At 45.4% G+C, this 27,235-nt stretch overlaps 10 protein-coding genes across 10 annotated transcripts; 5 read left to right on the forward strand and 5 right to left on the reverse strand.

Annotated features, from left to right (window-relative positions):
* Positions 1-143: 143 nt before the first annotated feature.
* On the reverse strand, positions 144-4,655 carry L203_104937 (uncharacterized protein; the record flags this gene model as incomplete). Its single annotated transcript, XM_066214310.1, has 12 exons — positions 144-767; positions 828-928; positions 978-1,121; positions 1,176-1,525; positions 1,576-1,743; positions 1,798-1,892; positions 1,943-2,270; positions 2,317-2,495; positions 2,544-3,251; positions 3,311-3,991; positions 4,039-4,393; positions 4,447-4,655. 12 exons carry the CDS (start codon positions 4,653-4,655, stop codon positions 144-146), a joined length of 3,942 nt encoding a protein of 1,313 aa, XP_066070407.1.
* A 247-nt stretch (positions 4,656-4,902) lies between these two features.
* L203_104938 (uncharacterized protein) lies at positions 4,903-7,102 on the forward strand (the record flags this gene model as incomplete). The annotated part of the gene is made up of 3 exons (XM_066214311.1): positions 4,903-5,297; positions 5,356-6,615; positions 6,832-7,102. The coding sequence occupies 3 exons, from the start codon at positions 4,903-4,905 to the stop codon at positions 7,100-7,102; spliced, it is 1,926 nt and encodes a 641-aa protein (XP_066070408.1).
* Positions 7,103-7,642: 540 nt separating this feature from the next.
* L203_104939 (uncharacterized protein) lies at positions 7,643-8,236 on the forward strand (the record flags this gene model as incomplete). Its single annotated transcript, XM_066214312.1, has 1 exon — positions 7,643-8,236. One exon carries the CDS (start codon positions 7,643-7,645, stop codon positions 8,234-8,236), a length of 594 nt encoding a protein of 197 aa, XP_066070409.1.
* A 333-nt stretch (positions 8,237-8,569) lies between these two features.
* Positions 8,570-9,971, reverse strand: L203_104940 (uncharacterized protein; the record flags this gene model as incomplete). Its single annotated transcript, XM_066214313.1, has 5 exons — positions 8,570-8,701; positions 8,755-9,342; positions 9,387-9,716; positions 9,766-9,891; positions 9,948-9,971. The coding sequence occupies 5 exons, from the start codon at positions 9,969-9,971 to the stop codon at positions 8,570-8,572; spliced, it is 1,200 nt and encodes a 399-aa protein (XP_066070410.1).
* Positions 9,972-10,135: 164 nt separating this feature from the next.
* L203_104941 (uncharacterized protein) lies at positions 10,136-16,044 on the forward strand (the record flags this gene model as incomplete). The annotated part of the gene is made up of 25 exons (XM_066214314.1): positions 10,136-10,167; positions 10,217-10,239; positions 10,285-10,410; positions 10,463-10,591; positions 10,641-10,656; positions 10,714-10,724; positions 10,776-10,790; positions 10,843-10,972; positions 11,019-11,163; positions 11,213-11,281; positions 11,337-11,644; positions 11,699-11,709; positions 11,762-11,777; positions 11,832-11,912; positions 11,971-11,993; positions 12,047-12,318; positions 12,371-12,425; positions 12,477-12,955; positions 13,015-13,532; positions 13,584-13,765; positions 13,822-15,443; positions 15,496-15,608; positions 15,653-15,739; positions 15,784-15,889; positions 15,934-16,044. The coding sequence occupies 25 exons, from the start codon at positions 10,136-10,138 to the stop codon at positions 16,042-16,044; spliced, it is 4,680 nt and encodes a 1,559-aa protein (XP_066070411.1).
* A 541-nt stretch (positions 16,045-16,585) lies between these two features.
* L203_104942 (uncharacterized protein) lies at positions 16,586-19,018 on the forward strand (the record flags this gene model as incomplete). Its single annotated transcript, XM_066214315.1, has 8 exons — positions 16,586-17,503; positions 17,564-17,735; positions 17,781-17,961; positions 18,005-18,171; positions 18,222-18,343; positions 18,390-18,658; positions 18,710-18,811; positions 18,871-19,018. The coding sequence occupies 8 exons, from the start codon at positions 16,586-16,588 to the stop codon at positions 19,016-19,018; spliced, it is 2,079 nt and encodes a 692-aa protein (XP_066070412.1).
* A 457-nt stretch (positions 19,019-19,475) lies between these two features.
* L203_104943 (ribulose-phosphate 3-epimerase) lies at positions 19,476-20,401 on the reverse strand (the record flags this gene model as incomplete). Its single annotated transcript, XM_066214316.1, has 5 exons — positions 19,476-19,594; positions 19,666-19,941; positions 20,006-20,188; positions 20,241-20,310; positions 20,366-20,401. The coding sequence occupies 5 exons, from the start codon at positions 20,399-20,401 to the stop codon at positions 19,476-19,478; spliced, it is 684 nt and encodes a 227-aa protein (XP_066070413.1).
* A 237-nt stretch (positions 20,402-20,638) lies between these two features.
* On the forward strand, positions 20,639-23,069 carry L203_104944 (pre-mRNA-splicing ATP-dependent RNA helicase PRP28; the record flags this gene model as incomplete). Its single annotated transcript, XM_066214317.1, has 5 exons — positions 20,639-20,707; positions 20,754-21,493; positions 21,544-21,845; positions 21,893-22,998; positions 23,046-23,069. The coding sequence occupies 5 exons, from the start codon at positions 20,639-20,641 to the stop codon at positions 23,067-23,069; spliced, it is 2,241 nt and encodes a 746-aa protein (XP_066070414.1).
* A 486-nt stretch (positions 23,070-23,555) lies between these two features.
* L203_104945 (uncharacterized protein) lies at positions 23,556-25,649 on the reverse strand (the record flags this gene model as incomplete). Its single annotated transcript, XM_066214318.1, has 7 exons — positions 23,556-23,734; positions 23,801-23,909; positions 23,982-24,555; positions 24,603-24,753; positions 24,806-24,899; positions 24,946-25,051; positions 25,102-25,649. 7 exons carry the CDS (start codon positions 25,647-25,649, stop codon positions 23,556-23,558), a joined length of 1,761 nt encoding a protein of 586 aa, XP_066070415.1.
* Positions 25,650-25,870: 221 nt separating this feature from the next.
* L203_104946 (uncharacterized protein) lies at positions 25,871-26,989 on the reverse strand (the record flags this gene model as incomplete). Its single annotated transcript, XM_066214319.1, has 6 exons — positions 25,871-25,931; positions 25,985-26,245; positions 26,291-26,511; positions 26,561-26,791; positions 26,859-26,908; positions 26,959-26,989. The coding sequence occupies 6 exons, from the start codon at positions 26,987-26,989 to the stop codon at positions 25,871-25,873; spliced, it is 855 nt and encodes a 284-aa protein (XP_066070416.1).
* Between the last annotated feature and the right edge of the window lie 246 nt (positions 26,990-27,235).

The raw sequence follows: 27,235 nt of genomic DNA on the forward strand, positions 1-27,235 counted from the left end.
GTATTGTTACTACTTCGAAATTTTATTGCAAGATTTGCTACAGCTGCTCTTCATTGACATCTCTCTTCCTTGTTCATTCGAATAAGCTTTTGTATTCTCTCATTATACTCTATATACGAGGAGACGAAAACCAAGCATGCACATTATCCCTGGCCCATGTATCTATCCTTACTCCATCCCTTCCACAACTCGGCCCATAACTCCTTCTCGCCTTCTCCACCTGGACCTTCTCCTAGACCGAATGGTGTTCCCAAACCTTCACCCTCTCTTCCTCGTGCATTAGCACGTCCACCAGAAGTGGCAAGGTCACAAAGCGCGTACAAGCCGATTTCCAGCTCTTTTCTAACCCCTGTTGTGTATCCCAAAGAAGGGTCAGCACATGCACGTACATATGCTACGAGTAAAGCTGGGACGTGTTTGGCCAGAGGACTTGTCTCATGTATTTTGGTCTTGGGAATTTTAGCTTGGGCGACTGCAATTAGAAGACGAGAAAAAACCCTGGCTTCGACAATACCGAAACTGCCCTTCAGTTGCATCTCTTGCCCGGCCGGGAGTATGGAACGAGAGATATGGAACTTTGGGAAGACATAACATAAAATTTGGATCACTTGAGGCAAAGTGGCGAATATAAGTTCTGGACGACGGCGGCTGATAGTATGAAGGATCTTCACGACAGAAGCAAATGTTGATGCAGAAGTATCACAGAGAAGACTGCGATAGACTGTCAGAAAGACAAAGAGGGCATCATCCGTTTGGAGAGCGGTTGCCTATTCTATAAGTCAGAAGGTACTTGTAAGGATTTCTTGCCAAAAGTTTCTGAAACATACCTTGCTTTCTACTATTGTTTCCATAAAACTGATGGCATTTTCGAACCCTCCGGTGTTAGTGTGAATACCTGCTCGCAGAGCTTGTTTGACTATATCGGATCCTACATCATGATAAACTCACCGAAAAGCATGTGTGCGCTTTTCACTTACTGGAGCAAGATCCGATCAATGCCTTGATGACACAGAGAGCCGATTTTTGCGATCTGAGCTTGCCTTCTGCAAGACCAATGCATGCTTTGACGACTTCTTCACTCCGATCTTTGAAAATTTTTCGAACAGTATTCTCCATTAGGGCTAGACGTATGGGTATAAGTAATTGGATCTTGCAGATAAAAACATATAGCACACCTTCAGGAAAAACTGAATAAAAAGCAATTGAAGCAGCTAAGGGCTCATATACAGATTCGGCTTCACTGCTTAACAATTCCAAGACTGCTTGTCCACATTTCAACACAGTTTCTTGTTGGTGCGTTGAAGTGGCATTCTTCAAGACTTGACGGGCGAGATCCATACCAAAACTGGTCTGCTCTACAGAGGCGCCGGTCCACCGTAGAAAGTTGATAGAGGTGTTATATATGTTTATTAAAGAAGCAGAATCAGAGATGGCAAATGTGGTGTCTTTCATGAGACGAGGTTGTACGTAAGAGATGACCAGTCGACACAATTCAACCATTTGTGATTGGAGAGATTGGTTCAGACTGTATGGTATATCAGCCGAATCTTGCTTCTCTCGCAGTATGAGTCTTACTTTTGAACATTGTAATTCATGACCTCGCCGTAAAACATTGTAAGGGCCTGTAGAACACTTTCTGTGTTGCTATTTTTTCCCTTCTGAATTCTTTTCACTGTTTTTTCAAAATATTCGAGGATCTTCATTAATAAATCCTCATTCAATGTGGGTGCAGAGACGAGGTGACTATGAGAACAATATGAGCAAACTTTGATACTAGGTCAAGCAGGAAGTTCATGCCTAATGATTGTTTTCCAAAGAGCCGATACTGAAGGATTATCTATCTGCTTGCCAGCAATCTTTGCTACTTTAATCAAGACATCCGCATCACGCGCCTATGTTTCAATGAGCGCACCGTATTACTATGAAAACATCTTAAGCTTACCAAAGGTCCAAGTATGTCACTCTTAACTGCCATACGACTTAACCATGGTAAACTCTTATTCAGATCTTTTTCTCTGTAGAGCCTCTCTACAGCTTCATTCCTTGCTCTCCGCTTGAGATACCCCAATGGGCAAGCTTCCAGGAATGGTATCAACGAACCAGGATCCAAGGGCAACTGACGAAGCAGTGTATCTTGGAAAGCATCTCGCAATCTTTGTAATTCCCATATGTCTGCTGTGGCAAAAAGACGTTGAATATGTGAACTCTGAGAGATCGCTTTTACAAATAGGGCTGCCAGACGACAGAGTTGTTGAGAAGTAGCCAGTAAACTAGTACATTGATTGAGTATTTAATGCTCTGAATCTCGTGACTCACTCAAGCAGAACTATTCCTTGTTGCACAATAATTTGCCAAAGGGCATTAGCCTGAAATCCAGGGTTTTCGAATGTAGCTTCCAGTAATGAAAGCAAAGTGTCAACTTCCGTCTTGAATGAAGATGGTATCTCAACCTTCAACTGTAGCTGTAAAGCTGCACGATGAAAGATTAATCGTACCTATATGGTCTTTAGTGTTTGAATCACAACGAATAGTTCTCTACTAACCCATTCCAATCGTAATTCATTTGGACACGAAGCATCTCTTAACACATCGAAGTGTATGTCTTCATCTCTTGCAACTTGCCTTCTCAACACCTTTTCTACATTTCTTATTAACCTCACCCGTCCTGCTTGACTGAGAGCCATCGCCCATAATCCACTATCAACTTCGCCCTTCCTATGTACCCTAGACAGTTCACTCGAGCTCGCCCAATTTTCAAGAAAAGGCAGAAAATTGGAGAGGGCGTCTTGATTAGGCTCCCCATCGAACGTAGTGTCAACGGCAGCCTCAAGACAATGAGAAAGCAGTCGGGTCTGAATGCCAATCAAGACCGCGGAGCGAGAAGTAATGCTTTGAGAACGCTTTCGTTTCTTGGATTCTCGTTCTGATTGCGACTCAAGGCTTAAAAGGGCTTGAACACTCGTAGCGAGATCAGTAAAAATCTGATTCCAATGAGCACTTCTTCTTCTTCCAGGGACAGAGGAACGAAGAGCCGCAACGAGGTCTTCTCTGAAATGCTGGGTAATCAATGGCCCATTCACAGTGAGAAAGTAAAGGGACTGAATAATGTCATCGGGTAATGTAGAGTCGTAGAGTCCGTGCAAGGAAGATGAAAGAAGAGTGAAGAAGGCTGGTATCGTGCGGGTAAGTTGGTAAAAACGAAGCAGGGATGACAAAAGTGTGCTTGCGACAGTTTGTTGTTCGGTAGGGGCCTGCATGCCAATTCATTTAGATGCAGTCGACATACACAGGAGAGACTATAAAAACTTACAGCCAAACACCATCTCACAACATCAGGGCCAATCTTTGCCTGATTATGATCAAGCTTTTCCAAAGTTGCCAATACCTCAAGCACTGTGCCCAGAAATGCACTAGATTCTCCTGATCCATCGCCTACGTAAGTCGATAGAGCCGCCTCTGCTCGTCTAGCGGTGGCGTCAACCAATCTTCCCCAAAATTCTTCTTGCTCCATATAACCGCCCCATGCAGCCAGCGCTTGCCAAGTTGCCGCACGACTTTGCCATATCCACGTTTTCACTACCCAAGGGTTTACTCCCTGCAAATCCGCTCGCGATTGTTTTGTCTCAACATTGTCAAACAATGCCAACGTTTTCTCGAGCGCGTTACGGATAGCGTCTCGTTCTTGGGAAGCGACAAATACATCATGGGGAACTTTGCTACTAGACGCTTGGGTGAAAAGAGTGAAGCTATTACGATGATAAATAGATATTAAGCTTTCAAATAGTGACGGAATTGCAAGCAAGTATCCTTGAGCGATAGATGCCTGTTCCAGCTCAGCTTCTATAGACGAATATAGACATTCTAGGGGGTCGGAAATTTGCAAGGCTGTTGTATGAAAGAGAATATTTGCAAAGGCATTGTTGAGTCGTGCCCTCAGAGGGGTATGTGCCAAGAACGCTTTTGAATATGTAGAGAAGGATTTGATAACGGTCTGAATATTCTGTCTTGTCAGGACTATCCAAAAGTGTATTGACTTACCTTCTTGGAGCTCCCTGAAGTTTGGCTGCAATCGATGCCTGCAGCTACCATAGCAACCAGATGACTGAGCGGTGATCTTGCAGCACCCTTGGACTCTCTCGTGCATAAGTATTTCAATAGACTAATCCACACTTCAACCCAGTCCTCTACCTTATAGGATAAATCTTGAGGATCAAAAAGAGTGCTGAAAGACTGAGCAGCCAGGGGTACAACAGTCCAGCTGTCTGCCAAAGGTAGGGATGAGAAAAATGTAGACAAAATCTGTAGGGGTGGAGGAGACTGTAAGACATTATCGTTTTTGAGATTTGATATCAGACGGTGATAATCAGGATGCACAAGAACGTTATTCTTGTCACTGGTAATGAACTGTTAGTTGTCTTGAGTTCTACTTCAACCGGCTCGACTTGCCCAAATCTAGTCTTGGTCCATGATTCCAAAACCCAATCCCTCAATAATTCTGATTTCCTCGGGACTCTAAAATCTGCTGTATCGTACGCTTCCAAGGCGATATGGATCTTGGAAGGCCAGCTGTCCTCAGGTGGATCAGAAGACGCTCTCAGCGCTTTTATCAGGGCCGAAGCTGAGCTCAAGTATTTTGAACGGCCGAGAGAACCCATATTGTGTCCTCTTCAGACAAAGTAGTTAACTTTTTGTGCTTGAAAGATCAAAATTATCATTTTGAAAGAGCTGATAGTAATATGTTGGGTGGAGGTCTAAAGTGGGGGACTAAACAAACTTGGAGGCATGTTAAAATGACATTCGGCCCGAATTTATGACATTAAAATACGATATCTGAGGTTTTGTATTCCACATATTTCAACATTTTCAGCATATCCAACATTTCTCAACATCTTTATCCATGTCATGGACCAAATACATTCTTTAAAACACCAAATTACTAGCCTCTTGGAATCCGTTGATGATTTTGCATCCAAGTACGCAGAGTTAGCCACCTACAACGCTCCGATAATCGACTGGCATCATTCGGGTGACTATCGCCAAACTGTCATCAGAGGGTTGAAGCGGTTTCGAAGCAGTGTTGAGAAGGAGAAGGACTATCTACAAGCCATTGCCTCGACCCATGTCCCACCTCGCGATCTGCCTACAAATGCTCCCCATCTTTTGGCGGTTTGGGAAGAGGTGACAAGAGCGGAATGGCCGATTGGATGTATCTCGCAGGTCTTGGAATGCCCGGATGGAACTCAGGTGAAGGTTGATGTTGTTGCAAAAGGCGGAGACGAATGGATCAAGGTCAACACGTTAGTAAGCTCGTGTACGAAGCCGAGTTGTGCGCGATGAGCTCTAACGACAACCCAGCATCAAAGAATCCCGGCTGATGGCAGAGTTTCGCGAACAAGACGCTTACTGTAATTTCGACTATTCTGATGGAGAGGAAGCCAGTGATCAAGGCTTTGGACGGGACCAGCTTACCAACTCGCCTATTGAACAGGTCGCTTTGCTGATGAAATCTGCCCAGTCGTATCGTCGACTGCCCCATCTTCCTACACCAAAGGTCAAATATGTGCTGAACAGAATGGAAGAAAACCCAGAGAAAGGCTACCCAGATCCAAGGATCAAGAAAACTCTCGATGCTATTCGTTCACTCGGAGCAGAGCTCGTGTTGGCTTCTGATATCAGACAAACACCATCTCATATTCGGCCACCTCCAACAGAGCCCACTACTCGCATCCTGCTCGACTTATCCGTCGTGGTGGCTCTCTGCTGTGACTCGACTCATTTCGCCCTACCGAAATCATCTGAAGAGCTTGAGGCGCGGTTTCGTCCTCTTCAGCTTGACCAAGATGGTCAAATAACCCTGGCCCCTCATATTCCCGTAACAAAAGACCTTTGCGCCCAACTGCAGTGGGAAACGCAACATCCTCTGATTCAGGAGATCCAAGAGCGGCTATCGTCTTTCGGTGCGAGCCCCGAGTTCTGGGTCACTGAAGAAGTAAAAAACAGGCTACCCAAGATAGCTGAGATCATTGGAGGCGAAGACGAGCAACGTCGTGCTAGAGCGATGTTTACAGGCGAAGAGGACTTTTGGGCTGGAAGTCGTTGGAAAGGCAGAGAGGGTGTTTTGAGAAACATGCGGGTTGAGGTCATTGCAGCAGATGGCTGGGAGAAGATTGACTTGCAGGAGCTTTCTCAGTCCCCATTCAGGCAAGGTTTTGCCAACGTCTGCGAGATTATGCTGGCCATTGTTGAAAAGCAGGCTTCGGCCTGCACCTTACCCACACCCCCTCCACCACCCAAGACCAACAAGTCGACCAGTCACCGTCCCGCTCGACAGCCTCAGCCTGGCGTCACACTCGCCTCTCGACTACCATCTGCCCATACGCTCCGCACTTTTCTCGCTGGGCTCAAACATGGCATGACCGTTCTCACCAATAACCGCGGTGCAGTGGGTAAAGTCACCAGGGAGATGGGTATCAGTGAAGGGATAGCCTATGGACGAGAAGACGCAAAAGGCAAAGCGGTAGTTTGGGTGGTCAACCCGAGTAGCTTGTCCGAGTGGAGAAGGAGAGAAGTTGAGAAGAAGAACCAGGTGTTTCTTGAGGCAAATGGCGATCATCCGTTAGTCAAGACACCGTTGTAAAGGCAAAGCAGTTCTCAAACGGTAGAATACGTGTAGCGTCGTTTGTGTCAGGTCGGAGGCACATCGATTCATGTTTTCTAATCATTAAACTACCATGCATCCTTCTATGCCAATGACTCTAGGTGTCAGTGAACCTTTGCACCGTTACATCGGCTTCCAGCTTGTGGATATTGGAAATGCTGACCTTACCCAAGACTCTGCTCCAGTTTTGACAGTGGTCCTGGACTATCACTCGTCACACGTCCTCAAGCCATCACCAGCTCAACACACCCCGTTCCAAGACTTGAATTGTCTGACAGTGGAACGACTGAAACAGAGAAGTCATGTCGAAGTGAAATCTCAACCAACGTGCCAGCCTTGTCATTCCCACCACCTCAACGCACTCCTCCCATCTTGCCAAATCTCCATGCCAGCCACCCTGCCGTCGGGCCAAATCAACAGCATCCTAGCACAGCCAACACCTAGATGATCCACCATCTACCACACAACAGACCTCATAATAATGCTCCAACCCCTACCAACTCCCTTACACCTTGAACCCAGCAGCCACCAACCCAAGATATTCCATTCATAAGATCCACCCTCCATTGTCATGCCATACCAAGCTCCATTCGCCATCTTGCAAACACAATGACGTTGGAGAAGGCACTTGAAAAGTAAGCACAGAAGTGACCATTCTCCATACTATCCTTTTTGAAAACCAGCCTCACCGCATAGTCGGACTTTGAGATGGCGTGACGTATGCGTAGCGGAGTGGTCAAGCATAGCCCTATAAATACCCTATCCAATGCTCTCTGTGTTGGCTCTTATCACACATCCCTTCCCACCATGGAGCACGATCCAATTGATTTTAAAGGATTATTTTATCCTCTGGATGAGTCCGCCGGCCACTCATTACAAGGCGACGGTGACACAGAAGAGTCGATACAAGGACAACTTTTAGGTGTAAATGTAGTAACGTCTTTTCCTTCCCATTTGAATTCCTTTGTGGTACCCGGTTGGGATATGTCTGCCCTTTCGACTTCAAACGAGGCACAAGACGTATCTCACACAAATTTGCCTACTGGTCTCGTCCACAATGGAGGGGATAGCACATTCCAACAATCTTTTCAAGCCACCTCTGCTAATAATTCTAATTGGGATCCCAATGATTTCTACGAGCAGCAGTATAGAGGGTTTGTTCCTGTTACGACGTTTAATGCTCTATGTGCACAGTATCAGAGCGTCATCGATAATCAGACATTACAACTTACGGAAGTAGAAAGCAAATGGAAGGCAGCTAAAGAGGAAAATGAACGGATAAAAGCCGAGAAGGAGTTGGCAGAAGCTCAGTTGGCAGAAGTTGAGGCAGGATTGGCAAGTTGTACTGAGAAGTTTGCAACATCAGAGCACGAAGTACTTCGACGTGGTATACGTCTTCAAAAATTGGAGGAGCAACATGCCATTGACAAGGGCGAAATCGAAGCACTAAAACGAGAGAATAAATACCTCCGCAATCCGAACGCGGACTCAACTGTTGAACGTGATTATTTAAACATTAAATCACAGCTCGAGAGTGAGATTCCCACTTCGGACCAAGGTGGACATGGACAAAGATGACACTATGATGGTTGGATAACTACTGATTGAAAAGAAAGCATGTCGCAAGATACTGTGATGTGTTTGGGCAAGAATATATACGTTTCATGCATGCGGCATAATGTGGAGGCTCGTTTCTATATCCAAGGTTTGTCGATAATATGATGGTGCCGCCACTATCGACATTATATGGAATCAGGATGTTGCGATGGTGTTCCACGTAAAAATATCGAATGTTTAGTAAAATGCATCTAGACACACGAGCGATTTCTTAAAAGGTTGGGAGTGGCTGCGCTTTGCAGGACAGCATTGCAATGCGCATGGCTGAGTCGGTCATTAAGGAATACGGGAAAGTCACCATGCGACCTGTACAACTTTTCGTCCAACACCTTGGGTCCATTCTTTGACTGTTGAATAATGAGCTCCGCTTGTTTTGATGACTTCCAAAAAGTCTTGTAGGCCACCTCCCACGCCAAAGTAGAGGATCTGCGCGTATCGTGTCAGTCATGTATCTTGAATGTATTGTCATTCGGACTTACCTTTGCAGCAACTAAGACCGACCCAGAAGTAGTGTTTCTCAGTGGCTCTTCTGACCAGCTGTCGTTTACCTTCAAATCCTCTAGGCTGCTTTCCAGTTGAATGTCATTGTGTTTGATTACATGAGGCTCTTTTACTGCTTCACGCAAAAGTTTCACCAATGCCGGAGTGTTTTCTTGAGAATATATCGTCTCGGCAGTCAAAACGAGCCCATAACCTTCTTTCCTCTCTGCCAATTCTTTGCTTAATCCTTCCCAATGGCCATAGGTAAACCTCAGCTCTATCCGTCGTTCGTCCAGCAAAGCTCTGAATGCATCAAGTAAGCCAGAGTTTAACCTGAGACTTCCCGGCTCCTCTAAATCTGGGACAACGGTTTCGATTGGCTCATCACCTTCCTCTGGTAAACGTAAAACTTCAGGAGGTAGAAAAGGTAGAGATGCGAGAATGAGGTTTGGTAACGTGACTAGGGATAGGACGAGTAAGTTGTAGTCTTGGAGATGGAAAATTGTGTTGTGGTTTGTCGACGAGAACGGAGAAGACAAAAGACAGCGTAGGAGGTAGGCGGTCGGAAGGGCAGTACCACACCCTATCTAATCCATTTCAAGGTTACCACAGGCAAAAGTGCACCACGTACCTCTAACACTTTTCCTCCTTGAACCCATTCACCCAACGCATTGTCTTGTCCGTCACCTAACTGTCGCTTGTTGACAAAATGGCACAAAACCTCTACCAAATCTACGCCGCCTTCCCATGATTTCAGCCCTCCTTCATACAGGCCTGGTATCAGATCGGTCTTTGCATCGACATATTCCTCTTCTTGGTTGGTTCCACTATCCTTCAAATCATCAAAATCACGGTTGATGAGTTGAAATCGTGCGTCGAAGAGATCACGTCTCAAAATAGGAGTATCCAGACTTGGGTGGTGAAGGGGAGAGTAAGAAATCGCATCCGGCAGTGTTTTCATCTGAACAAAGGTCAACTTTGGGAAATATCTCGGTCCAACGACAAAGTACGAGATCATCCAGAGTCAAGTGATGGCATGATTTGTCCACTGCTTGATATTCAGCCGTGGTAGACGATCCAGCTGTGTCTCTTTTGCTTGGTAAAGAAGGGAATTGAATTTGGTTTTCCTCTTCTTCCTGCGACAAGTAGTCAACCACTTTTCTATCTAGAGGTTTGCTAAATGCAAACGTACAATTTCAAAATCAAATGTAAACATAATATTCGCATCTAACAGCAAAAAAAAAGAAAAAACTTGGTTGAAGAGTGATTTTGCTGATGTCCCGATCCTACTAGCCTCCACCTTTTGTTGTTACGCTATGGCCACCAGTCCAGTCATCCATTCTTGCTTTTGAAATTATTTCTGTTATAAAAATCAACACCATGTCGGGTGGCAACATTAAAGTCGTGGTCAGGTAAGTTTGTATCTATTCGATTTTGCATTTACAACTGACATTAGAAAAGATGTCGACCTCTCAATGCAAGAGGTTGGTTCATGGAAAGCAGTGATAGACAGGGCTGACCTCGACCAGAGCTGGCCAGAGGGGCCAAGGGACTGATCCGTATGGAGGGGAACCAGACCATACTGGAGCCTCCAGAACCAACGGGATCAGCATCAGCAAAAGCTATTGAAAAGAAATCCATGACCTTCTCTTTTGGTTTGTCGTTTAGCAGGATGCTTGGAGGCTGAGGTTGATGTGGTGAGCATAGACAGGTCATACTGGTCTGCAGGGCCCAAGGATGATCCAGAGTATGCCTCACAGCAGACGCTGTATGAAGACTTGGGTGCGGACCTTCTTGATCATAGTTTTGAAGGGTTCAACACTTGTATATTTGCTTGTGAGACTTTCATTTGGCTAATGAGCAAGCTTGCTGATGGGCGGGATAGATGGGCAAACAGGAAGGTAAGGGACAAAACCCTTCCAAAGGTGTGAGAGTGCTGAATGAAGGATTGGATATAGTGGAAAGAGTTGTGAGTCAAAGTTGTTTTTCATGAATAAATCATATTGACATCTTATGATAGATTCCATGATGGGCTGTAAGTCCTTATTAACATCTCAAGGATGTCCCCTAATGGATGAATTGATCAGACGGAGCTGAGAAAGGAATCATCCCATTAACCACTTCCGAGCTGTTTCGAAGAGTGGAAGAACGGACAACTAGTGACTCAAATCTATCATATATTGTAGAAGTCTCATACATTGAAATTTATAATGAAAAGTAAGCTTATAATCTGTTTAGTGCGGAACTGGTTAACATATTTCAGAGTGAGAGACTTGTTAAATCCCAAAAACAAAGGCAACCTACGAGTACGAGAACATCCGTCATTAGGCCCATATGTAGAAGATCTTAGTCGTCTTGTTGTTGAAAATTATGGACAAATGATGACTCTCATGGATGAAGGGAACAAGGTGAGCAACAAGGAATCTCAACTGTGTTAACTTCTGAACGGCAAAATAGGCTCGTACTGTTGCCTCTACAAATATGAATGAGACATCTTCCCGGTCTCACGCTGTCTTTACACTTATTGTACGCGTTTTTCAGCAAATTGAGTGTTATACTTATCTGAACCATGTTCATCTAGCTTACCCAAAAACGACATGATCCACAAACCAACATGACCGGTGAAAAAGTATCCAAAATTTCTCTAGTTGATTTGGCAGGTAGCGAGCGGCAGACCTCTACAGGCGCTACAGGAACTAGGCTGAAAGAAGGAGCAAATATCAACAAATCCCTTACTACCCTAGGAAAAGTCATCGCTGCTCTGGCTCAGGCGGGTCAAGGCAAGAAGAAAAAAGAGGATCATATTCCATATAGAGATTCTGCTTTAACTTGGTTATTAAAGGAGAGCTTGGGTGGTAATAGTAAGACCGCAATGATTGCGGCTATATCGTGAGTGCTTAGCCTGTGCGAAATATTGATTGTTGAATTGATATACATTGGCAGACCAGCAGACTGTAAGTACAAGGCTGTTTATCATGAGCCTGTGCTGAATTACTCCACCTCTAGATGATGAGACACTCAGGTACGATATCTCTTCATAAACAGTACGAAGATGGGCATATTTAAATGGATATAGCACTTTGCGATACGCGGATGCTGCTAAAAAGATCAAGACACATGCTGTTGTTAATGAGGACCCCAACGCGAAACTTATTCGGTACGCTCATCTCACTTTTTCTTTCCAAGCGTACACTAATGTGATGACCCGATGATAGCGAGCTCAAAGAGGAGCTTGAAAGTATGTAATACAATTAATCATCATCCTGGTCAAACATTCACATCATTGTGTAGTGCTTCGAAGTAGAGTATCTTCTGGCGGCAATATGGATGAAGCTTCTTACGACCCCGACGTACCCCCCGAAAAGCAGATTGTCACCTTCAGAACCAAAGATGGGGAGATTCGTAAAGTTACAAAACTTGAATTGCAAGATCAATTACAAGCATCCGAGAAATTGATGGAAAGTCTAAATTTGACATGGGAAGAAAAGCTACAAAAAACCCAGGCCATACATGTTGAGAGAGAAAAGGCCCTGGAAGAGCTGGGTATAAGTATCGATAAGAATGTGGGTTTCATTCAGTTGAACAAGCGTCATCACTTATCTGACAAATATCTAGCTCGTTGGTGTCCATGCACCACAGAAGCATCCTTCCCTTGTCAATCTCAATGAAGGTGAGTGCTTTCACTGCCGTACAAATATCAATATACTTAGCAGTATGATAGACCCCCTCATGTCTGAATGTTTAATTTACCAGCTCAAACCTGGTATCACAATAGCAGGCGCAGCTGACGGAGAACACGCCCACATCAAGTTATCAGGTACTCATATTCTTGCTGAACATTGTGTCTTCACAAATGAAGAAGGCGTTGTTACTATTGAAGCAATGACTGACGCTCGAACATTCGTGAATGGCAAGCGTGTCCCTCCAATGTCATCCGTGAAACTTTTGAACGGTTTCCGTGTTATATTGGGCGATTCGCATGTCTTCCGATTCAATGACCCTGCAGCTGTCCGAGCCGAAAGGCGGAAGTTTGGAGGGTCGATGAATGCCGAAGGGCTCTCGAATATAACTGCCGGTTTCCAATCTGAAACGTCAGGTAAAGTTGATGTTGAACTGATGGATTGGTTGGCTGCTAGAAGAGAAGTGGCAGATATTGAAAAACTGGGCGATCAGGATCTAGATAAACTGTACGACGATATTGTATGCTTTTTTCTTTTTGCTGTGAAAGCCACCATGGATGGTTGTTGATCACAGTGTAGCTAAAAGTCCGTACCCAGCGCAAGCGTCCAGAAAGTCGTATTGACTTTGGCGAACTTGAATCGCACTTGGATAGATCAGTTGATCCCTTATCAAATCCTTGGATGGCTCCTGGTCAGACAACTACCATGACTTCCAATAGTATAGGTACACCTATCGGTCCTGAGGTAGATATCAACATCATAGATCAACAATCGGAGGTTTCCACCGAACAACCTTATCCACATGCTCCAGCTTCACCCTCCCTAGCTTACGACCAGAAAGTGGTAGATGCCAAACTGCATCAGGAACATCTTACGAGACGGCTCAGATCAATGGCTCAAGAAATGAAGAGGATTAGGTCACAGGCTGCCAAGGCAAGAGCTATGGAACAAGTTGATGTTGAGCCGGCAAATTGGAGTGTAGAAGAACTGAGAAAAGTCCAATGGGTTGTCGCCAACTGGAAGAAACTACGAGGATTCAAGATGGCGGAAGAGATTCTGCTAAGCGCAGTAGATGTCAAAGAAGCTAATGTCCTTGCGTAAATCATTTTAATCAATACAAAATTCATGGTGCTGATCGAATTGTAAAGGAAGCAAATGCAGAAACGAGTTACTTACAATTTCCTTATTGTTGATGGCGCTTTAGTATCACCAATATCGTCCTTGGATGAGACGAGCGGAGTGGTTGAGTTTGAAGACGTATCAAATTCGGTAGCTCAACACAAGAGAGGCCCAACCGTGGTGGTGAAGATCGTTGACTGGCAAGCCAAATGTATGTTTTTGTATATCAGCATTTGACAATAAATTTGTCTAACATTTTGCCTACAGCCGTGTATACTTGGGATCTTGTCAAGTTCAAACAACAGTTGGCTAAAATGCGCCAAGTTTCTTTGCTAAAAGCAAGACCTGATTACACTGTTCATTTTCAAGTGGACAGCCCTTTCACCGATCAGCCGCCACCATCGTATTCTTTCATTGGATCTGCCAGAATTCCTCTTCGCCTCCTTATAGCTCAACTTGCATATTGCGTGACTGTACCAATTATGTGCCAATATACAATGGAGGCGATAGGCTCTTGTAGAGTGAGCTTCAAAGATGTCGCAGACCCCAACATAATATCTGCTTCTGGAACGACCACTCCTGACTCTTCTAGGAAATTGACTAGTAATAGCCTCTCTCCTGGAAGCAGATGCACCTTCACTCTAGTTGTTGATTCTGTCAAAGGCCTATCTTCTACTGATTACGTATCAATTCACGCCCAAACGCGTTTGTCTTTCTTGATCGGCCCATCCGTAACCTTTGACGATACCTTCAGTTCTCAACCTATTGAACTCGACAAAGCTTCCGGCGCGCACGTTACGTTAAGAAAAACTGTGTCGGTGATTGCGACTTCGGAGGTCTTGAAATATCTTGAAGAGGAGTATGCCACGATTGAATTCTTTGCCAAGGCAAGAGAGGATTACCTTGCGAGGTTGGAGAGATGGGACATGAATCATGAACCTCAAGCACCAGCATCATCGCCGACGACGCCTACAAAAAAAGGAGAAGTGAAGCCTGCTATGAGACGATGCGAAACGGAATTTGTCAGTTTTGAGCGGCATGATATACTAGCAACTGTCTCTATACTCGAATTGGCCTCCAATGGCGAGTATGTCCCGGCTGAAGTACACGACAATGCATTCCACCTGCACCAAGGACTTCAGCGACGACTACACATCAAGTTGAACCATTCTTCTGGCAAGACTTTTCCTTGGGAAAATCTCGAGCATGTTAGCACTGGTGATATTCTAGTGATGGAGAAGAGCGGGACAACGACAAGCGTGAGTAAGCCGCAAATTGGGTTGCGGATGAGCGACCAGAGAGTCGAGTATCATGCAGATGGAACTTGTTCGCTTGATGCAGAAGGAATCTGGGATACGGCTGCCCATTCTTGTCGACAGCTAGACCGTAGAACACCTTCAGATCAGCAGCTAGTTGTCCGCCTCAATTGGTTACTTTTTGCCCCCACGCTCTCCGAACCTGCCCTATTCCATCTTGACTTAGCCATCAAGATTTTAGACCGCGATGCTAGACGGTCAAGTCTCCGCAATCTGTTTTATTCCTCCAAACCATTTAAAAGCATCACCCGAATATTTACTCTTGATTGCAACCCACCCTTGGCACGCAGTGCTCATGAATTGTGGCGATTGGATACCAGTGGCAAGCACGTCAAAGGGCAAGAGACCCTTCAGGGATGGAAACCAAGAAGTATAAGTTTATTGGATGATTGGCAGATGATGGTGAAAGCTCAAAGAGATCTGGGAGAGGTAGCAATTACCAAGGCTGTCTTGGAAATATTGGGCGAAGACAACAGCCTGGGAAATAGAGTAAAGAAGAGTGAGGAAGAGGAAAAGGAGTTGGAAGAAAAATATGTGGCACTGTGGAGGAAAGCGATAGAAAACCGCATCAAAGTAGGTTTTGAGTCTTGATAAAGAGTGCTGAATATAACTTTTGCAATCACAGATTGATATCAAGAAAGAGTCGCCAGAGGAGGAAGCAGTATCGGCCAAGCTTCGGAAATTGTTGCCTGATTTGGAGCCCAAACCTGTTCCGATAGTCACTCTCCAGCCAATAGTGTAAGTCATCTGTTATATTTCGTAATGGGCTTAACATCTGCTAGGAAAAACATCATCAAGAGCGGCAACCTCAATTTGCTGCGAAATTCGCAGGCGGATACATGGGAAAAGCTCTTCTTCGTGTTGAAAAGGTGAGTCTGTCTGTTGTCAAATTAGACACTGAGAGACACCGCAGTCCTTATCTCCATGTGCATCAGAATGCCAATCAGAGAGATGTACAAGTGATCAACCTCAATGGCTCCCATACAGTCCCTAGCCCTGAAGTAGAGATGTTGCTCGGGGTGAGTCTCGATTTCGCCGCATTTTTGCTAACCCTGCCGGACAGAGGAGCTGGGCTTTCACCCTATTCACATCCACCAACTCCTACATCCTCCAGGCTGGTTCTGAGAAAGAGAGAAGGGAATGGATGTCTGTTATTAGTACGAGTACCGAGTAGAGCCGCGGCTCTCTCACCGCTGGAATTTTTATGACACTTGCCTGCTGTGTCTGTTGAACAATTCACGATGGCCTATTCACATCCTTATGAGTGGACATGTAGCGTGAGTGCAGATGTAACCCATAGAGAAAAACGTATCGTTACTGGCTTGCGAGACAAAGGTCGTTGCTTCCGAGTCTTGTTGGGACTCCGCTGAATGTTGACCAGATGAAACTCCTCGCACGGGGATATGTCTGGACATACAATGGGAGATAAGTAAAGGAAGGCGGAAGGAAGGCAAGCTCGTATGGCAGTTCACATTAATCGAATTGGTATGCAGCAACTCGTCTCTGATAATGGAGCTGAAAGAAACGTGCGTGTATGTTTGCAGTGAAGAAAATTATTACAACTTGTGGTTTTCAAATTAGAATAAAAATAATAAGATTAAATTCAACTAGAAAAAAAAAGAAAAAAGTGCCAAATACCAATTTGGCGGACTTTTGACAACCACCGACAGAGAATTAAAATCAACTCTTTCTTTTGTACATCTACAAAGCTCTCAATGAGCCATCTCCAGCATCCGGCGCCGCCCATAATCAGTCTTCGTCACAACCATCTGAATCGTAACCGCAACGCATACGACGACAGCACCACCTCGCGCGCTCCCATCCTCCCTCTCCCCTGCGACGACCGTCAGGCTCGCATCCCGTCCATCATCGTCCCGCCCTCACCGTACGTCCTACATCAGGCCCAGCTGCCTACAGTCTCACCGCAAGAGTACGCATATCCAGCAGGTGTCTCGCAAGGCCAGCCACGTCCGCCGCACCTGGCAGGTATCTCGGGTGGGCAACACAGTCCTCGGTCTCCATACGGCCAGCTGCACACGTTCAGCTGGTCGAATCCGCTCTCGGCGGCATCCTCGACATCGTCCAACCTCGGCGAGCGGGTGCTACGCTCGCCACATCCACCGCTGACAGCTCTCTATCCGTCCCAGCAACAACATTGGCCCCATCCGTTACCACCTGTCGACGTCCTCAACCGTTCGTTTCCGGCGCCTGTCACTTACCGTGCCCTCTCTCCATTTAGAATACCTGCGCCGTTGAGGTTTAGATACAGCCAGTCCCCAGAAATGCCGCCACGCAAAAAAGTTGATGCGACGCCGTCGACGCGGACGTCGTCGACGAGCGTAGCAAGTACGAGGACGAGGAGGAATGTGAATGGCAAGGGCTATATGACGGAGCACACGCTGGACCCAAGCGGTCAGCGAAAGGAAGTGATTATCATTGACGATTCAGCCAGTCCAATGGTGCAGCCTGTGAGGAAAAGAACGCGAGCTCAGGTTGCTGCAGAACAGGCAGCCCAGCAGATGCAGCTCTATCATGCAGGATATACGAATAGCGCAGTTTTGAATGGAGGTGTCTCGGCGGTGAATGCTGGGAGCGCAAAGAAGAGAAAGTTGGATGAGGACCATGGTAAAAAGGTGACCAAACAAAAGCTCAGCGTAAGTTGCGTTGGGTAGGTTTCTGATGCTGAAAGTTAGACCGCAACGTCGGGCTCCGTGCAGACGACTGCGACATGGCAGTCTTCCCAGCAGTTACCTCCCGTCAAGCCCGTACAGTACCAAAAGGCGCCTAGCCAGCCAACCAAGCCTGTCTGGGATGATGATGATGGGCATTATATAGTCAAACCAGATGATATAATCGCTAATAAATGTACGTGTCGGGGCCAAGGAGGAGCGGACTGACTTTTTTTCGCAGACAAGATTGTAAGATTATTGGGTCAGGGGACATTTGGAAAGGTTGTAGAGGCAAGACATATAGAGACACGACGCAAGGTAGCAATCAAGGTGATTCGTGCGGTTCAAAAATATCGGGAAGCAAGTAAGATTGAGATTCGAGTGCTCGAGGCGCTCAAGAAGCACGATCCAAAGAATGACAAGTGAGTGACTTGTTGTCAAACTCAGACTGATCAGGTTACATAGCAAATGTATCCATCTCGACGAATATTTTGACTTCCGGAACCATCCCTGTCTCGTTTCCGAGCTCTACGGCATGAGCGTGTTTGACTTTTTAAAACAAAATAGTTTCCAGCCGTTTCCAGACAGACATATACAAGATTTTGCGAAAAGCTTGCTGAAAAGTGTTGCTTGTTTGTCCTTTTAGTTGTGGTACCTGTAATTCAACTGACAACCGACGTAGACTTGCACTCTCTCAAGCTCGTTCACACTGATCTCAAACCTGAAAATATTCTCTTGTGTTCTAACGAGGCTAGATTAGTAGGGCCAAGAGTCCGGAATGCCCGCTCAAAGTCTATCCTCCGAGTGAGCTGCTTCTTTTCTTGGCAAGCCCATGTTGATTCTTTTGCAGAATACTGAGATACGTTTGATTGATTTTGGGTCAGCCACGTTCGAGTCGGAATACCATTCCTCAGTTGTCTCAACCAGACATTATCGAGCACCTGAAATCATCTTGGGTCTCCCATGGTCATACCCATGCGACATGTTTAGTATCGGCTGTATCTTAGTAGAGTTTTTCACTGGTAATGCGCTTTTCCAAACACATGATAATTTAGAGCATTTGGCAATGATGGAAGTTGTTATGGGTAAATTCAGCACTAGGATGATTGAAAAGGGAAGGTTGGTACTCAGGCCTTGAGCTTTAGAGACATACTGACATGAATCGACTAGGGCAAAGAAACCAGAGTATTTCAAAGGCAACAAGATTGACTTCCCAAACTCGACCACTCCAAAAGGTAGCAAGAAATATGTGAAGCAAATGTTGAGCTTAAAGTATGTCAATCTTGATCTCCCTCACTTTCTGCCAATTGTTAATGTGAGAACAAAAATAGGCAAGTAATTGATCCTGCAAATCGACACCAGCAACTCTTTCTTGATCTTTGTACAAGACTGCTTGAACATGATCCAGATATACGGATTAAGGTGCAGGATGCCTTGCGACATCCATACTTGACTGAGCCTATTTCTGATCCTGCATAACATCAAAAGACTTTTGTGTTGACAACAGTGAGCTGATTGCTTATCATCTGGAGATAGATTGACAGAATAATTAGAATCCTGACAATATATTTGATCCAATTTACCTTTCCTATTTTTTTTTCTATAACGAAACGACGATATCCCCCAACTTGCCTTTCGTGCTGTCATGTACTATTTTTGATTGGCGATTTCTGTCTATCATTTTTCTTAGAATTCTTTTGGTTTCTTTGTGACTTTCTCAATTTGAACCTGGAGATAAGTCTACTTGTTAGGGATGAGATGGATGTTTTTACCGAAGACAGAGAAAGAATGCAAACACGGGATGTCTTGAACATTTTCAGACCTCAACAAAGCATCTACAATAGCAGGTCTGTAGATTATGATATGCATCACATCACCCCCAAATTCCTATGTGTGCCTTTTGATTCAAATGCTGGATGCTCACATATCAAAGAAATCAAGTGAATGCATTTCTCTGAGCGATTGTCTCGTTGACCGACGTGCGCATATCACTAATGGTTTGCTTAGGATCCTTGGCACCAAAAATGGCTGTGCCAGCGACAAGGACATTGGAACCTGTATTATTGCTCAGCAAACCCATGCCTTGGCAACACAAGCCAGTTTATTCCACAGACATATCAACTCACCTGCCTTGGCACACTGGCAAGCATTCCCCACGCCAACACCCCCGTCCACCTGTATGTTTTTGCTCGGGAATCTATCCCTCAACTCCTTGACCTTGTCAAGACACTCTGTCATAAACTTTTGCCCACCTCGTCCAGGCTGAACAGTCATAACCAAAAGGAGGTCGGCAGCGTTACCCAGGTCATCAGTAATGGCTGTAGAAGGCGTTTCAGGAGAGATAGCGAGACCGGCAAACATCTTGTGAGAATGGACGAGACCAATCACTTTTTCAGGCTCGGCTGTACGAAATATACGTCAGTCCATTCGCCTTACGACCTCCAGATCAGGTCGAGGATAGCTTACAAGTAGCTTCATAGTGGAACGTATACAGTTTTCCTCCGGCCTCAGCGATTTCCGGAACCCACTTTTCCGGGTCAGAGACCATCATATGGCAGTCCATAAAGATGCCGGGGATGTTTTTGGAGACACAACCAAGGATAGGAGCACCCATCGTGATATTGGGCACGAAGTGACCATCCATAACATCTTCCCGTACCGGTTCAGCCAGGGGGCTGAACGGCAGACAGCACATACATACCCATGTGGAGCCAGTCGCAACCGTTAGACATCATACGTCGACATTCATTGGTAAGGTCTGACAAGTCACTCTACGTTCGTGTAAGCTATCTTGCTGGCGTGCTCCCCATACTTGACCATACACACTGCGAGGACTGAAGGTGAGATGATTGCCTTGCTCATGGTTTATTGATTTATATCTATCAGCTGAAGAAGTTGAAGAAACAATTCAAATGCAAAAGAAAGATAAGATGAAATAATTCGGTGTATCCAGATATCAGGCCGATTTTGTAACATAGATTAGATATCTTGACGTTTGATAGATTTACTCCCGGTACCGGGGGACTTTTTTGCCACAGTCAAGTTTTGAGTTTTATTTAAATATTTCTTTTCTTTACATTAACATTGGAGACAACCGAAATGACCGGTCCACTATCTGTAGAGGACATCCTCGCCAAACAGAATGCTGAGAAGGCTGCGGCCAGCAAGGTATGGATGCTTGATCTGAAGATTTACTCGCTGACATGGACAACAGCCCAAGTTTCTAAGTAAGGCTGAGCGACAACGTCTCGCACTTGAAAAACGAAATGCAGATGTTAAGGAACAACAAGAACGGGAAGAAGCTGAGCGCCGACAGAGGCAAGATTTTGATCGGAAAGCTGAAGAGGAGAGACGGCGTATGGAAGAAGAGAGATACGGTTACAATACGGCTTCAGGTGTCAATGGTTCCAGCAACTACCACGGCAATAGACGAGATGATCGGTTTGGAAGAGCTACGCGCAATGGTAGAGATAGTCAGCAAGGACAAACTTATGATCGACATGGGTCCAATGGTTCTATACCTTCTGGACCCCGAGGAAATGCACCACCGTCAGGCCCGAAAAGTATGCAAGGTCGTCAAGGTGGATTGCCTTATAATGGTGGCGGCACTTCATCAATAGCATCGTCAGGGCTCATGCCCTCGGCTGGTCTTCCGATATCGAAATTTGCCTCTCCAGGCCCCGAATCCAACGCCGACGCTGTACCGCCATCAGAAGCAGAGCTAGAGGCGCTTCGTGCTCGTTATCTGGGACAGAGAACCAATCAGAAGAAACCTCGTCTACGGAAAGCACAGGACAAAAAGGTCATCTTTGATTGGAGTGAACAAGATGATACTACTGCCCAAGCACAGAGTTCCTGGACTATGGAAGTAAGGGAGGCAGGCCCCGGAGGAACTATGTTTGGTGGGAGATTAGCGGGGATGGATGGAAAGAAGATTGAAGGAAACAGCGACAAGTGAGTCTGTTATGGTTGTTATCGAAGATGAATTCTGATCACCATTACAGTCATGCAGATCCCTTGGAACGAAGGCGAGCGGGCAAAGGCAAAGACGATGACCGACATTGGTCCGACAAGCCTTTAGATGAGATGAAAGAGCGAGACTGGCGTATCTTTCGAGAGGACTTCAGTATTGCGGCTCGTGGAGGTGGTATTCCTCATCCGCTGAGAAACTGGCGCGAATCAGGCATTCCTTCTCAAATCCTGGATGTTATCGAAGAAATTGGCTACAACGAGCCTAGTCCGATTCAACGACAAGCAATCCCTATTGGAATGCAAAATAGAGACTTGATAGGTGTTGCCAAGACAGGTGTGTTTTTGTCATTAGAGATAAAGTGAGCTGCTAAAATCACATAGGTTCGGGTAAAACAGCCGCTTTTGTGATACCAATGTTAGACTATATTAGCCACCTCCCCCCCCTAAATGATGACAACCGTCACCTTGGTCCTTATTCTCTTATTCTTGCCCCTACTCGAGAGCTTGCTCAGCAAATTGAGACTGAAGCCAAGAAATTTGCTATCCCCTTGGGATACAAATGTGTTTCAATTGTTGGTGGCCGCTCAGTGGACGAGCAACAATTCGCTTTGCGAAACGGTGCCGAAGTTGTCATTGCTACTCCAGGTCGCCTCAAAGATATGATTGACAAGAGTATGCTTGTTTTCAGTCAATGTCGATATGTCGTCATGGACGAAGCCGATCGTATGGTTGATCTCGGTTTTGAAGCCGACCTTAACTTTATTCTGGATGCGATGCCTTCTACCTTTATCAAGCCTGCAGATCCAAACCAACAAGACCCATACAAGGATGGTGAATGGCAAGGATACAGAGTAACTACGCTATTCTCCGCCACTATGCCTCCTGCTGTTGAGCGCCTTGCTAGAAAGTACTTAATCAAGCCTGCAACTGTGGTTGTTGGTAACGCTGGGGAAGCCGTTGATACCGTTGAACAACGTGTCGAGTTTGTCCATAGCGATGAAAAGAAGAAAGCAAGGCTTATTGAAGTTTTACGCACGATTGGTTTGCCGCCACCCATCATTGTTTTTGTCAATCAGAAAAAGACTGCAGATATGGTTGTCAAATACGTTCAACAAGCAGGATTTTCCAGTACGACCCTTCATTCTGGTAAATCCCAAGAACAACGTGAAGCTTCTCTTCAATCTTTACGTGACGGGGGTGTATCTGTGCTTGTAGCTACAGATCTTGCCGGACGAGGTATTGACGTTCCCGACGTTTCGCTAGTTATCAACTGGCAAATGAGTGATACCATCGAAAAGTATGTCCATCGTATTGGTCGTACAGGTCGTGCGGGTAAGACGGGTGTCGCCATCACTTTCTTGACGAATGATGATGATGAGGTTATGTATGATTTGAAAATGGAAGTTGAAAAAAGTAAGATGAGCAAAATGAATCCTGAGTTGGCTAGACATGAGGCTGCCAGGACAAAAGTCACTAGAGAAATGAAGGTAAGTCTTTATGATTAAAGCTCGCCCATGCTAATATTTTTCTGTAGCGGAAGAGAGATGATGAGGACTAGGCGGTATGGAAGCCATTCAATATGTCTTATGGTGATAATATCAAGTTTATCGTTATCTACATGCCTGATATGCATTCATATTCCAAGGTATGTTATTGTAGAACCTGTAGAAATCCGATAATCGAAGCGTGCTAGTAACGCCTCAGTCAATCCATCGGTTCCATGTCCAAATCCACGCAATATGACATTGTTTTAAACACCAACCCAAAAAAGCTAGAAAACGAAAAAATCAAAACTGGCAAAATTAAAGTACGGAAAAGCATAGCTAAATTCAGAAAAATTTTAATCCCAAAGTTGAATAAAACCAATAGCGCCGTGGTGTCTGCTTGAGCCATTCTCCCAGCCAAACAATTGTCCTTGTAATGGCGTGATATGAAAACTTCCACGTTCGATTAAAGAAAGATAAAAAGCAAGATGAACAAAAAAAGTCAACCAAAACGATCAACCTTCCCTCAATTCCCTCTTGACATCTAGAGTCTAAACCTCTTAGAGTCGTCCAGCCAGTTGATTTTCGATAAGATCAGCCACGACTTTGCCTGAAACCGTGATTGCAGTCCCCTGGAATCCCTCGGGGTAGCTTACAAGCGGGATAGATGGAGAGGTATGGATGACGTCGTGTTGGATCGCAAAATGACGGATACCTAGTGCATGAGCTGTCCATTGATCTAATATATGATCAGTTTGCGCAAAGGCAGGGAAGGTGAGAAAAATCAAGGCGGACGAAGACTTACAATCTCGAGCGAACCCGCCCTTATAAAATAGTTCGATAACGGCACTTCGTGGAGTAGCCGGCATCCAAATAAGGTGGGTGAGCCCGTTTCCGTGTACACCCAACATGATCTACAGATTGCAAATGTCAGATTCTTCCATCTTACTTTCAATCACAAATCATCTAATAACGAAGCAACTCACAGTGGTCCTACCCGCAAGAGCGAACTGTTCCTCCTTGCTCATTTTCTCAGCTTCAACAATGACCAACTCCCAGTTAAGTTTTTTCGCCCTCTCCGTCAGCGCGTTAACTAGATCCGCATGACTCTCCGGAGTCAAATGACGCCTCGAATTTTGTCTTGAAATGTATGTGATGACGGGGTTGTATGTACCAGGCAAAGAAAGAGGTTCGACAACGTCCACTCCAGCACCATGTAACAACACAGGGTCAATAGCACCATGCCCTTCGAGGTTTCTCGCTATAATATCTTCATCTAGGCCGGCATAGCGCAATACAGCTCTTCGAACGGGTTCCCACCACCATTTACTGGTGGTTCCAACTTGCAAAGCTCCAGCAACAGTTCGGGCCGTAGGATTAGTGAATGGACCTCGGAAAGCGGCTGATCGGTCAGCGAGGATGGCACGGTCAAGTACAAAAGCCTTGGGCTTGTCAGAGAGAGTAAGATTGGCAAAATCTCGGAAATCTTCAGGGTAGAGAATAGCGGTGCGCGGGAAGAGAGCAAACAGCAAAGTCGGGTTAAAATTGAGCTTGTCGCGCCTGTAAGATGTGTTGGCTAATTGATGCGACTCGAGACTTAGACATACCACTCGTTGACAGATTGGTGAAGGAACCACATTCGCTTTGGCGCAACGAGCGTAGTTTCTCCATTTGCGCTGATGTCTTGATCATACGAAGCGTAAGCCCTCCAGGCACCGAGCAAAAGTTCGGCTGCAAAATGATAATAGTGGTCGATGACTGTTTCTAGTATTAGTATAGCTGTAGTCATCGACAGAGGCACTGGACATACATTGACCATCATTGAAGAGAAAAGTTGTTCCATCTAATCTATAGACGCGTGAACCCCAAAATTTAGCAGCCTCTATAGGCGTAATGTACTTGATCTGCAAGAAAAGTCAGTTAGTCGCAAGAGGTAACGCATTACCTTACCTCATTGCCTCGAGGCTCTCGGGCTTCAATGTTTCCAGGTTCATTGTTGGCAGGTAAACCTGTTGAGATCATCATGCGCAACTCGGGGTATTCATCCTTGTTTTCTCTTTCAAAACCACATGAATATGTGCCCCTCCAAACCTCCCAGTTACTTACGTTACGACGTAAAAACTCCCATTATGGATGTAGAGCTTTTCGAAAATGGTCCATCCTGGCGAATGAGCCTTCAACACGGTTGATAATGTCTGGAACTCATCGTCTTCTTCCTCTTCTTCACCTCCGGTCCAGACTTTAGCTCCTTGACGAAACTTTCCGGATCCTGCTACTCCAAACCCAACAGGCTTCACTGTCTCCGACCAAATGACTTCATTATTTATTTGAGGACAAGAGGTACTGGACGAGGCTGGAAAGAAGGAACCGAATCTTCCCCATGAGTGGCTATACTTGGAAGCAAAGGCTGGATTGACACTGACACCCTGCGTGTTTAGCGGAGGTGAGAACAAGAGGTAAGAGAAGGAGAGCGTAACGATACACAGCAACAGATCCCGTCGTGTTGGCCGTAGAAAGAGGGATGAGCGTGGATGGCCTGACATAGGCTGTGTATGAGATGTAAACGCGCTCGCAAAGAAAGATGACTGTTCAACGTGAGGTGAGCGAAGGGGAGAGCCGCTTTGTTGAAGGAAATTGGGTAAGAGAGATTGCATGGCAAAGTATTGCCATAAAAAAAGTATTGTAGAGAAAGAAGTGCAAAATGGAAAATAGAAAGTGAACAAAATAAAGTAAATAAATAAATAAATAAATAAATAAGTTAAGATTACCACGAAAATAAAAGCGATTAAAACTTATTCAGATATACATTCTGATGGGTTATGAATACTAGTTATCGACATGACAATACAAGTACAAGTACAAGACAACTACTTTGCTACTTTTCCCTTGCGATGTCCCAAACTTGACTCAACATCCTAATGCTTGTCCACATATCGCTTGCCAAAGTAGCTAACAATCGTTAGTCAATGTTTACACACTCAAAACTCACCCCTCGATACCACTCAAGCCGACAAGGCCAGCAGCAACGGCGCCCATAACTTGTCTGTCCCAAGGCCTGTTCCAGTTCTTGTAGGACATGTAGCCAACGGTGCCAAGAATGGCAACATTGATGGCGCCAACAAGACCGCCAGCGACCTGAGGTCGCAGAATAACCTCTTTGGCATGGAGATAAAGCTTGGAGCCTTCGGCTTTGGCTCGGTCAGCCTCAGCCCTGCCTTCAGGCGTTTGGAGATAGGATTCGGCAAGATAACTAAAACATAATGAGCCAGACCACGGGCACAAAGAACAAACCCACCTCTCAGCGCCAAAGAGAGCAAGAGTACCAGCAACGGCACCGCCCACCATCCTTTGGTCCCAAGGCTGGTTGCGCTTGACGTAGGCAAAGTAACTAGCCGTGCTCAAAATGCCGACGTTGACGATACCTAAAAGACCTCCCAAAGTACCCGGTCGCAAAACTACATCCTTGGTCTTTTCCCAGTATGGACCAAGAGCATCCTCGCCCTTGTTAATCTCATTCTGTAAGACTCCGACTTAGCTTCATTCAATTAGCTACCATGATACATACCCTAGCCTCCTTTTTGAACTCTCTAGTCTTTTTCTTGATATCTTGTTCTTCCTTGACCTTCTTTTTTTCCCACTCAGCACCACTCTCTGGAAGCTGGACACTGCTTTTGGGGGGAGGGGACAGGGGCTTTGGAGCAACGGCCGAGACAGAAGGTTCTGGCTCGGCAGGTGGATGAAGCTCCACCAAGGTCGGCAGCTCAGAAGAGTTTGGCATCTCGGGAGCGACAGCGGCCTGACAAAATCCGAGAAATTTAGGGGAATTGTCGAGTGTGTGGGATTTGGGGATAGAAGAAACTTACCTCGGAATGAGAAGGGTTCTCGGCAAGGTTTGGATCAGGCTTTGGTAGTTCTCCAAAAGGGACTAGCTATTAGCTATATTCCAGTTGTGTCTGCACTCACTGTTCTGACTAGTAACTGAGGCGTAAGACATTGCGAAAAGTAATAATAATAAAAGTTGAGAGAGAGATAAAAGACAAACGACGGCGATAGCTTTTAATGAGGATAATGAGCGGGCAGATTGGCAATGACGTCAAAATTGCCTTTCTGTCCATGGCGGGTTTATCGGCATTACATGAAAAGTGGCAGTATGCCTCCACCTACGCGAAGAGTTGACGTAGATTCTTGCTACTTTTATATCGCTACGCGTTCTTTTCTTTTTCCTTTTTTTCTTATAGAC

The sequence above is a fragment of the Cryptococcus depauperatus genome, chromosome 6 (assembly GCF_001720195.1).
Source record: "Cryptococcus depauperatus CBS 7841 chromosome 6, complete sequence".
Classification (NCBI taxonomy): domain Eukaryota; kingdom Fungi; phylum Basidiomycota; class Tremellomycetes; order Tremellales; family Cryptococcaceae; genus Cryptococcus; species Cryptococcus depauperatus.